The following is a 12371-nucleotide window of genomic DNA, read 5'->3' as shown; positions in this document are numbered from 1 at the left end:
GGCCAGGGGGAGGCAGAAGGTCCAGCTGTCCCTACCTCTGCTGTCCCACCATCTTCCAGGCAGGCAGCCAGCAGCGTATAGAGATCCATAAGCCTCTAAACCTCCCCTATACCAGCAGCAAGCTGCTCTCTGGCCCAAGCCCACAGGAGGCTGTACCCCCCACCCACACAGACGCACTCCCACTACCTTTAGCTCTTACTGCTTTTTCATGTACCCTGTATTAATCTTTGTAGGGGAATTTAGAGGTACAGCAATGTGTACAAGAGTACTCAAACATAGTGAAATTATATGCCCCCTTTTCACTGAAGAAAAAACACAAGATGAATAAGCAAACAGCCAGAATACATAAAATAAAACAAAATCAGTATAGCCAACTATACATTTAAAGAACAAACAAAAGCCTGTTCCTCTCTGCAATAAGAAGGACTGGAACTGTATGGTCATCATTAGTCTGGTGATGCCACTATTAAACACTTCTAGTCAGCAGTTACAGTAAAACCATGGCTCTAGATGTCTGTATTACCTCTATAATGTCAGCATTGGTCCTGCTTTCATGTGGCTCGTTGTACTCTGTGTACTTGAGTAGCACTTTGTCCATGTCAGTGCTGGCATACTGGAAGAGCTTGTTGGAGTGGTTGAAGATGATGAGGGCGATCTCGCAGTCACACAACACACTCAGCTCATACGCCTTTTTCATCAGGCCAAACTTTCGTTTGGTGAACGTCACCTGTTGGAAAAAAAAAAAAGCAGAGAAGGTCGATGAGGATTGAAACATTTACTTGGGAAACAAAACTGCAGTAGAAACTGTGAAAGACTAAAACCACCACATTCATAAATTGCAATGAACAAACAGTGACCGTATTCACATTCACATTGGTAAACACACATTGTGAACAGTGTGCACACAAACCCAGAGCAGTGGGAACAATTGACTGTGGCACATAGGGAGCAGAGAGTGTTATGTGTCTAAAAATGTCAACTTGGCAAACCTGGGTATCAAACCCACAACCATGTAACTAATAACCTGAGCTTTACCAATTATAGCTGAAAAACCAGGGTCAGAGCACAGGTTCAGCCATTCAACGATGCCCTTGTAGCAGAGGGGGGAAATTAACTTTGTTAATGATGACCCAGATTGATGACTTTAGGTTAGTTTTGACTAAAAACAAATACAGTGGTAAAGTATCTTCTCCATGAAGAGCAAGTGCATTAAAGCACATAAACTTTCTCAGTAACTTTCAATGGAAGTCAATGCGAATAGATTCTAATTTAATTTCTCATAGTGCATTTTGGACTGATTCAGATTAATTCAAGATATTCTGCCACATTATAAAGAACAGATTCTGGCAGATTCACCTCATAGAACATAATATAAAAAAACAGCAAAATGGAGATGCAAGTTTTTTGTTTTTTTTGTGTGATATTTTTAAACCACAGCTTTAAAAGCTCTCTTATAAAAAAAGACAATATGATTGATCTCTGTGATAAGACTGAACCCCCGCCTTGCTACTCTGACGCATCTCAGTGGAAAACAAGAAGTATGGAGCCTTCTGTTTCTCTTTTATAACTTGTGTTTCCTGCTGACACAAATCAAATTATTTCAGAGCAGTTTCCATAGGCACTGAAACTACCCGTTTCCACTCTAACCTCCTCCATTAGAACCCCCATGTAAACACACACACAGACACACAGACACACAGACAGACATACTGGCAGACACAGCTGTGCAGACACAAACACCTGTGCTGACCACAATACTATGTATCTGCTGACATACAGCACTCTTCTGGAGGAACTGAACACAAGGCAATATTCAAAACAATATTCAAGCACACACTATAGCAAAATCAGTTTTCTGCAACATGCATCTTCATTTCATGGCATTTTCTTCCACATTTTGGCATGATCTGAATGTGGCAATTGTTCTTTATTTTACATTAAAGTTTCATGTTGAACGAATTAAAAGAAATGCTCCATAAATAAAATAAATTGTAATTTTGCACACTAACTTCCATTAACAATAGTTTTTTTTTTGTTTTGTTTTTTTTACAACAATGACAATATTTTCCAGTTGCAGTTTTCATCTGGATCCAAACATTCAAAGCAAAAAATGTATGGTCCTTTATTAAACACTGAAAATCCTAATAAAAAAAAATAGCAAGAACAACACAAACAATTAATTTGATGACATTCTAATGTAAGAACTGCATCACTTTTTGCAGAACAGAACAAAAGAGATGTTCATTATCAGATAACCATTTTTTCATGAAATTAAAAAAAAAAAAAAAAGCACAATGTAATTGGAATCAAAAATAGACCTGCAGGTAACCAATGGCAACTGAAGAAGCTCTGTGAGAAGATACATGTGAACTTGTGGCAGGAGGTAGAAACACCAACCTGGTCCTTCTCGCTTCTTCTTCCAATCCAATTAACCTTGGGGCTGTGTGCTTATCTACTGACCTTTACACAGCACACACTCGCTCACCTGCTGTGGAGTGTGTCAGAGGTGTGAGATTTTAGTGTTCTTCACTAAAAATCTCTCTGTTGGGGCTTCTGATGCTACATGTGAGAGTAGGTAATGCCTTTATTTCAGATTTAACTACTACTAATTAAAGTAAAAAATAAAATAATGCATAAAAAGAATGGGAATCACTGTTCTTTCTGGCAACGAAGAGGCCAGAACACATGTCTACATAAAAAGAAAAGAAAGTCATTGCATGTATTCAGTGTGGGTTGATACAGCAGTACAAGATGTTTTAATTAACTCCACGACTTCTGGATAAATAAAAGAAGAAGCAGAACATCTTGCTTCTTCCAGAGAGCTCCGTATGTCTGAGTGCAGGAAGCTGCAGAGGAACACCTGAGGCAGAGAGGAGCTGACTAAGAGCTAAAAGCAGGCCAGGTTAGTGTGGATGCGTAAGGACACCTGGACCAGTCACAAAGCCACTATGTGAGTCACTATGACCTGAAAAGTCTGCTGGTATTCTGTATTCTGTGATGTATATATTTATGTAGAATAATTAAAAATGAAGACTTAAAAGTCCTTCAAGAGTAGACTGGAGGTTAAAAGGGTAAAAGAGCAATGGCAAAAGACAAATAACAGATGGCATAAAACACAAATATGCTAGAGCAGAAAATGCTCAAACAGTTCCCTTATGCCTTCACAGAAACACACACACTATTTTATACACTTTTCAAAAAGAGAGAGATAAAAAGCAGACAGCTAAGAAGAGAGAAAGAGAAATAGAGAGAGAAGGAGAGAGAGAGGGAGAAAGAGAGAGGGAGAGAGAGAGGACAAGAGCAGGCACTGAGACAAAAAAACACCACCAAAAAAATAAGACATTGAGAGAGAAAAAGAGAGAAAGACTATGAAGACATTAAGAAAGACAAAGAGTGAGTAACAGAGAGAGAGAAACATTGAGAAAGAAAAGAGAAAAAAGGGGGACACTAAACGAGGCAGAAGATGAGAAGAGAAACATTGAGAGAAAAAAAAGGAAAGAAGAGAGACCTTGAGTGAGTCATTGAGAGAAAAAAAGAGAGAGGTCAAGAGACAGAACGAATTGAGAAAGGCAGAGACACTAACAGAAAAGAGTGTGGCAAAAAATACTGAGAGACAAAAAAGAAAAGAGAGACAGGAAAAGAGACGGAGAAAGAGAGAAAACCAGAGACATTGTGGGACAGAATAGAAGAGAAAGACACTAAATAAGAGAGAAACAATTAACCAGCTCTATTTCTCACCTGTCTGTTCCGTTCATCTGTGATTCGCTGGATCTGGATCTTTTTCCTCCCCATGTCTGCTGTGATTGGCTGGGCAGGAGTGGGGGCAGGGTGGGGCTCGTGATGAGATCAGAGGTCGTACCTGTCCGGAGGAGCGTAGAGGACTGCTTTTCTCGCACGTCAACACACACACTTTCCCTCGCTCTCCCTGCTCTACCTGAGGCAGCCGGGCTCACGACTCTTCCCCCACAGAATAATCTGGAAGGAAGGAATGAGCAAGGCCTCCGGGCAGGGCCTTCAGATCATGGTCTGCTCAGGTCGCCAATCATCCACTCTGGGTCCTTAATGTGATCCAGCCCCACCCAAAAAAAATACCTGATGATGATGATGACGGTGGTGATGATGAAGTTGATTATGATGATGATGAGTTGATGATAAACCTATGAAAAAACAGAAGACAAAAAGAGTCAGGCCAAAGATCAAATGTGACTTCTTTCATGCTTAAGGGTAATACCATTACATGGGTATCTCACAGTCATTTCTCATCCTGCAAAAAGGAAGTGACATCATCAAAGTCTCTTTGACTGTGGTTCAAGCAGAGGTAAAGATCATCTTCCCTCAATAACATGTTTACTTTCATGTCAATCTGCTCATGTTTAATGTTTTAACCCTGTTTCTACCAAACAAATACACAGACATGCCAAATATCATGGGACACGCAATAAGGTAGCATTCTTAATCATCCATGAGCTATAACAATTAAATGGTAAATGAACAGTAATCGATTACACAAAAACGCAGATTGTTACTAAGCATGCAAAAAAAGGGCCAAGCTCTCTGAAACCTGGGATGTGTCCCAAACTGCACACTATCGCAGTAAACACTGTACTCAGGGAAACTGTTGTGCTACAATTGTTAAGTGCATAGAAGCCATAAAATCTGTGTGTCAAAGTTAAAATCATTTTAACAAGGCCTGACACAATAATTATGCTTATATACTTTCCTTAAAACAATTGTCATTTTAAGACATTTTTATGCCACTGATAAAATGATAATGCAATAGCATAATAATACAGTCAAACATCAATGTGCTGTTAATAATTTAGAAAATTCTGACCCTGAAATTGCATATACATATTTTAAGTTTCCTAAATCAATAACAAATAATAAAATAAAACTGCTGTTTTTAAACAGTCAGCATATCCGCTCATTTGTGGTAATGGGCTTTCCTTGCTAAGTAAAACATAACTGACTATACTGAGGTTAGCAAAAATGACTAAGGTCATATTCATATATTGTACTGCATAGTACAAGTATATATTGTAATTTATGTGACAGGCATAATTAAGCCTAGAGTTAAAAATATTAAAACTCCATTTCATGTATATGGATTCTTTATAATAATATATACTTTTTTATATATGTTTTTTCTTATTATTGTGAAATAAATTTAAATAAACACACACACACACACAAAATACACAGTTAGTCAATAGGTTAACTGACTGAAAAAAAGTTAGATTATTCAAGAAAAACAAAAATCATTCTGTTCATACTGTTTATTGTTTCAAGTATCTAGGCCAAGTATGAGCTATTCAAATAAGCATAAACTCCACTATCTTGGATACGCTGCATATTTAAGTGCCTAATAAGCAAGCAGAGGCTGAAGCACTGTTCTTCAGACCCTGCCTGGCCTTCTCTAGCAGAAAGTGCTCTGGAGTGCAGATCGAGCAGTGGGAACACACTATGGGGGAACTCCCCTCTGGAGGTTTGCGCTCCCTGTGGGACGAGAGCGTGGCTCGTGCTCTGCAGAGCCCCGAGGGCAAGAGGAGCTGAGCTGTGCTGTGTCAGCTTCATTAGAGACATCACAGCCACATCACTGCTCCTCGCCGGCCTGAGGCAGGCTGCTGCATTCCCAAGTTGACACACTGCATGTGATTATAAATCGAACCAACACACAGACAGGCATACACCCATCTGCAGCCCAGCGCAGTCAGGAGGAGACAGCCTCTGCTGAACGCAGCAGCCACGAGAACCCACTCCACAGATATGCCATTACATTTTCCGTTGTGAGACTAAAACAGAAAATTTGATACTCATGCTTTTCAGATAGACCTACTCTGGTACTAGGGATTGGGACGGTTTCTGGTTTCAATGATTTACTGCAGACTAAAAACCCAATAAATCCAGTTTTAAAAAGGGAGGAATGTCTAATTATCATGTTCTTAAGAAGTAAACAGCTCACAGTCTCAGGAATCAAGATATGGCTGACTAAAAACTCAATATCTCAATATGCTTAAGAGAAATTGTGATCTACAATATAATAAAAATAAAGTATAATGTAAATATATTTATTTAAAGTATTCATTTGTAACAACAACAAATTAAAACACAGTATCATTAAATGTTACATTACATTATATTCTATAAACATTAACAATCCTACACTTAATAGTAAACTGCAAAAAAGTTATGATATGTCAATTTTTTGTATCTTGTAAAAAAAAAAAAAAAAAAAAGTTTTTGGTATACAAATATTTAGGACATACCGTCCAGGCCTACTTCAGATTAATGTATGGATAACTCCTCTGAGACAATCTTAAGAACATTAGAACTGTATTTATACATAGAATATGTATTTATTTAAAGAAATATGACACGTGATCTCCATGAGAAAAAAAGAGGGCTCATTTCAGAAAAACACGTTTTCGTCTTGTCACGTTCCAAGATCCCCATATAAAAAAAATTAAATGTCCAAATCCTTTAATCTGCCAGTGGTGGATGAGTGTATACATAGTGCATGAGCATGCATACAGCCAGGTCCAACGTAAAAGAAAACAGCAGTGAGCGTGGATGGCTGTGCGCGGGAGCCAGACGTCAGCAACATACCCAAGTCTGAATGAATGGAAGCATGAATGAGCTTAACGCAACCTCAGAATAGCCATGTGGGCTACGATAATTTTAAAACCTGCTATAACCATCTCAGCCACAAAAAGCCTTAAAATAGAGTTCTATATATACACGCGCACACACACACACACATATCCAGGCTGCGTACACACCCGCATGACTGGAGCCCAAAGCAGACTCACTACTACAGACGAACAACATCAAGGAAGCAGGAGTCTACTTCCTTATAGCTAATTCAAAGCCACCACAGTTCTTTACAGCCAGAGCGGGAAAGCCCAGATAGAGCTTCTGATCACTTCTATGATACTATGGAAAAGATATACATACACGTCCTACAGCTGTGCAATTTCATATTAGCAAAAGGTTGAAGAGTTGTCTTTATTTAAGCTCCAGTCGTGATTTATATTGTCATACTAATACATAATTATAAATTATTATACTATTAAAACTACATGATGTTCACTACTTTAAAATTAGAAAAAATGAGTAAAAGGGATGGAACACATGCTTTGTAGGTTTTCCAGTTAGAAATTTAGATTAGATTACATTTTGAGACTGCATTTCTTTGGAAAACCATGCAAAAGGACAGATTAGCAGATTGCCAGCCTGGCTCACTCTACAGAATGAAAACTAGGACTTTCAGAGTTCAAGATAAAGAGTTATATAATAAAAAAAGATGTGGAGAGGGGTGAGGGTAAGGTGATAATGGTAATGTTTTTTAATAGAATTGGGAAGAATTAAATAGATCTGGTCTCAGATCTTCCTAGGAACAATAAGAGCGCATGACTTGACTTGCATGTGTAGGTGCATAAAACTGTGAAAGGACTCACGCTTTCTCTCATTATCAACTAAGAAATGTAGAATTAATACAGTTCAGTTTCAACTACTAAAATTCTAAAATTATATTAGGTTTGCAAGAAAAGTTTATTACCTTATTTATAACAGATTGCAATATTTTGTTTTGCAATAATATATGGTATGAATTAGTTAGTTCACATTTAAGATACATTGCAGGCAGTGCTTCATCTTGCAATGGGGTAAACCCCAAACAATTGTATGTGTTTGTGATATCATAAATCAAATCGTAATATAAAATCGTTATAATAAAATCATAATATACCGCCCTATCGTATAGTATTGAATCATAATCCCTGTATTATGATACATATCATATTGACAGGTTCTTGCAAATACCAACCCACAAGTCTATACATGGACATAAATGTGGAATTCTGGCTTGGTCTTGGTGAAGGCAACGGTTGAAAATACAACCTTGTAGGGGTGTCACGATCTCGATATTTTATCGAAATCGAATCGAAATGAGGTCACGATCTCGAGTATCGAAGTCAAAAAGAGGATCGACGATCCCTCCCGCGCGCGCTACGCAAATAGCGCAGCGCGCTACGCAAATGGCGCGGCACCAACACAGCGCATCCTATTCATTTAAATAGAGATAGCCACTGCATGAGCGCAGTCGGCGGGAGTGTGATCACTGTTTTTATCTGTCCAACGGGGGAGGGGGGGCGGGGGTTGGGCGCGCAGGTTTTGTATCTGTATCTAACGGAGGGGTGGGTGCGCGCAGGTGAGAGCGTGTGAACTCGCTGAAATGCGTGTGTCAGTGTGACTTGAGAACACTGACTATAGATCACAGTGAGGTGGATTAAAAATCTTAAACTTATAATTGACTACACCTGTTGCTTTCCATTTAATTAAAAAAACATCTTTCTCTCAGATAAAGTAAACACAAGCGTGTTTCTGACTAAAATAAAAGCTTTTCAGGAGAGATATAAGTTATGTGTAAATATTTATAAGACAATACCCACATCACTTATCTAACCAGCCTGTACTGATTTCTGCCCCCCAATAATGCTTTCAATAACCTCTTGTAACCCCTGGGAGCCAGGGGTTACACTCTAATAGCCTTTAATAGTCTTCAGTAGCCTTTAAAAGACTTACCTGGCGGCCGTGGTGTGTCCACTAAACTCCGTAGTTATAAACATCCTGAGGTTAGCAGCGCGCTAACTGACCTGTTTATAATGTAATCCGAGCAGTGCCTCCGTGTCGGCTGTTCTAACCTGCTGCTGTTAGCTGCTTGGGCTGAAAGATGAACTGTAGTGAGCTGTATTATCCGGTTAGTGGGGTTAAAACCTTTATTTGTTTACAGAAACAGTAAAAACGGACTGGCTGAGCTCTGTAGCCCGTGGCTGGGCTGTACTGAAGTAGTGACTGAGTGAAGAGAGCGGGGCTTGTGCTGCTGCTGCTAGTGGTTGGATGAAGAACTGCAGCTTCATGTAATGAGCAGTTTCACCAGCCATCCACACACAGCTCTGATAAACTGCTTGTTTTAATAGTGCACACTGTTGCTACCAAAAAAAGTCACTAGATGGCATTACCATATATATCTTAATAAATAATAATAATAATATTTATAATATTTATAATAATAATAATAATAAATATATTATTTAAATTTTATGAGGCATAAAATAATAACAAGAAAAAAAAAACAAGAAAATCGAGAATCGAATCGAATCGTGACCCTCAAATCGAAAATGAAATCGAATCGAGGATTTAGAGAATCGTGACACCCCTACAACCTTGATACTTCAAAGAGGCATTTGAATGTATAAAGAGTTATTAGAAGGACACCTGTGTGCTAATATCTATATTTCTCTTTAGAAATCTTTCAATATACTGAAAATAAGAATTGCTTGGACAATCTGATGTAAATACTTTAATGCTTCCATTTACAGATTTTTAAAGCAGTCAACATCACTAAACTATAATAATTTTTACACAGTTAAAAAAAAAGCCAACATGTCAGTTATGAGCCATTACATATTTTCTCAGTACCCTTAACTATGCGATAACAACGACGTGAGCGAGTCATTGACTGCAGGCTTAATTATTGCATTTTCATTTCACTCTGTGATATAATTAGCATTACAATGAGTGCTCTCTTTTTCAGCCAGTTTTTTTGCATTTATGTATGGTTAAAAAAAACATTTAAAAGAGCAATGTCCAATGAAAGCCAGAAGGCAATATACACAACATCTCTCTAGTGTGTAAACAGCAGAGTTATATTATTGTGAGGAGCAGGAGTCTAATAAGGACACGGGTGTGAGTGTGAGACACCGGTAAATCACAGCTTGTGTCAAAATAAAAGCACAGCTTGTGTCCTGTATTTGCAGGAGAATTCAATAAACCAGTAATTTGAATATGATAAAAATCTTTGCCTTTATTTTTAGTTAGTAAATGCAAAAACAACCTCAAACTAAGCATTTCTTAACCTGAATGATTTATGTATTTGTTTCAATAAATCAACAGGATATCTGACTGTAAAAATTGTAATTTGTTTCAATCCTAACATATTATACACTGTAAATGTTACATTTCTTAGTAAGCTCAGAAATGACTAAATTAATGTTTGCTGTTATTCTTTCCCAAACCTTCAGGTCAGGATCATCAAGCATGTTTTTTTTTATTTGTAATACTTTTCATGACACTGATGAATTTAAAAAGAGACTCTACTTTATTGCAAACCTGTACTTTGCTTTGTTTAAAACTCTCAACAAAGGTTATGAAAGTTCAAATTCAAATAGAAAAGACAGAATGAAATTAAAAAATAAATGTTTTTCTTATTCCTCAGGAAGCAGTTCTACACAGTTATCATAGGAAGAAGAAGTGTAATTTAATGTGTGACTAGCCGCCAGCCAGTAATCTGCAAGTAAAAGAAAGAGAAAACAATAAGTGTTTAAAAAACAGGCCAGAATATGCTAAGATCCAGATGCTGGTTCTTGTGCGCTCAACCAGTTAAACCACTGAAAAGAGGCAGTCTGGGCTGGAGATGTGAAAGATATCAAAAACAAAGACAAACACACACCCACATAACTGCCTTATTTTGAACTATAGTATGTGATTGAACAGGCCCTGTCACTAGCTTCAGCATTCCTTCTATTATGTGGTGAGGAGTGGTTTGAGAATGTTTTGTGTGTGCGCGCGCGGGCGCATGTGTGCATGTGCATGTGTGTGTGTGTACATGACACACGCATCCATTCTCCAGAGTGCCATGTGAGGTGCCCGTTCTTTCTCTGTAGCTACACAGGACGTGCTGATGGGAAAGGAGCCCTTGTCCAGCAATCAGGAGGTCAGACTGCGCATCAAAGGCAGCGTCGCATCAGAATGTGTTCTGGGCTCGGGGGCCAGCGCACATGAAAAGCCTTCTTTATCCGCAAGGGGAGTCCGACCATAACCTTTAGCCCTGTGAGCATAGCAGAGGCTGCTTACCAGCTCTGATCTGAGCCACTTAGCCTCTTTCACACAGGCTGCACAGGACCTGGAGAGTATCCACCAAACCGCTCCACTGAACAAAGAGTCTCAAAGCAAAAATGAAAGCTAAATTCTGACTCGGGCTTGGGGTTTTGTCCTGTTATACCAGTGGATTGCTTGTACCTGCTGTCAGGCAAGACCTGGCTTGACAGACGATCCTGAAGTTCACATGCCAAGGCCATCACTGTATTCATACTAAAGCCTATTCAACCGCTTGTGTTTAGACCAAACACAGGAAACTAGAGAGCCTGCAGCCCTGAGGTAACAATATTGACACTGTGAAGGCTGATGATGATTCAGACCTTCTACAATGTAGTTTTAAAAAGAAAAACTCAACTGTGAACAACCCTGATCTCTTAGGCAATAACACAAGAAAAAGATTCAGTAATGAAAGCAGAATTAATGTAGGACTTAGACACTGTAAGCAAACGTAATTTGTAATGCACAATCATTGAATAATCAAGACTAGTATCCAGCTAAACAACACTGCACAGACTTGTGGGATATGCAGACACAAGTACTGGCAGTCGCTTATTTTACCACCTACTCTGCTGTCGACTAAGAGTGTTATAGCCTTCTAAGATGTACTCCCATTACACACGTAACACTGCTGATTAAGGAATGTTTAATATCTGCACAACCTTAAAAATGGAATGTCCCACCCACCCATACAGACAGACATAATACTGAAATAAATTATTATAACTGATCAATAAAATGACTGAAAATGCATAGACCCTCACAAATTTCACTAGTGTAACAGTAGTAGTCCTCTGCTGCTACATACACATACATATATGCATTTAGATGCTGTAAGTTACACACATTTCTAACACAGGTGTGCAAATGCACACACACAGCTCGTCTTGCCCTCTATGGACTCTATGCAGCACATTAACATTAAAATATGGGGGCACCCCCAATGCCAGGAGTAGGCTAGAGTAATACAGTATTAAAGTAACAAAGCCCTCAGTACTGAGCTGTGGAGCAGTGGAACTGTGTTCTCTAGAACGACTGTGCTTCACGCATTACTTTGAGGTGAGGTGCTTATCTTCCAACATCCTGACCGTACAAATGCTCTAGTTAGTGAATGCAATCAAATCATCACAGTGATGCACAGCAACAGCTGCGCAGTACAGAGAGTTACTAGCCTTGATTTTAGAAAAAACGATGAACGAGCAGGTGTCCCACTACTTTTGCACATATGAAGCATGTTATGCCTCAGTACAGGACCTGTTTTGTCTTTCAGACACACTGCACAGCAGTCACACACAAGCAGGTCAAAGGTGCTAACAGTTCAGAGTGGTGGTTTTGCTGAATACCACTGAGGAAGTCCCCAGAACTAACAGGTTATAACAGAACTGCACTGAACAGCGAAGTCTACAATCAATTCGTCCTTTAAAAATGCAAACAGA

The 12371-nt window shown here is 38.8% G+C and overlaps 1 protein-coding gene across 12 annotated transcripts in view; it reads right to left on the bottom strand.

Annotated features, from left to right (window-relative positions):
• mef2d (myocyte enhancer factor 2d) overlaps positions 1 to 12371 on the bottom strand; it is a 68367-nt gene that overhangs the window by 30492 nt on the left and 25504 nt on the right. For all 12 annotated transcript variants that reach the window (XM_049480050.1, XM_049480047.1, XM_049480052.1 and 9 more), the window contains exons 2-3: positions 3739 to 4157; positions 524 to 727 (exon numbers count right to left, since the gene is read on the bottom strand). In XM_049480050.1, coding sequence (XP_049336007.1) covers positions 524 to 727; positions 3739 to 3792 — 258 coding nt within the window. In that variant the 5' untranslated portion in view covers positions 3793 to 4157. The remainder of the gene's footprint in view (positions 1 to 523; positions 728 to 3738; positions 4158 to 12371) is intronic.

Source organism: Astyanax mexicanus, chromosome 6 (genome assembly GCF_023375975.1).
Source record: "Astyanax mexicanus isolate ESR-SI-001 chromosome 6, AstMex3_surface, whole genome shotgun sequence".
In the NCBI taxonomy this organism is placed as follows: domain Eukaryota; kingdom Metazoa; phylum Chordata; class Actinopteri; order Characiformes; family Acestrorhamphidae; genus Astyanax; species Astyanax mexicanus.
This window is presented reverse-complemented; position numbering and strand designations above follow the sequence as displayed.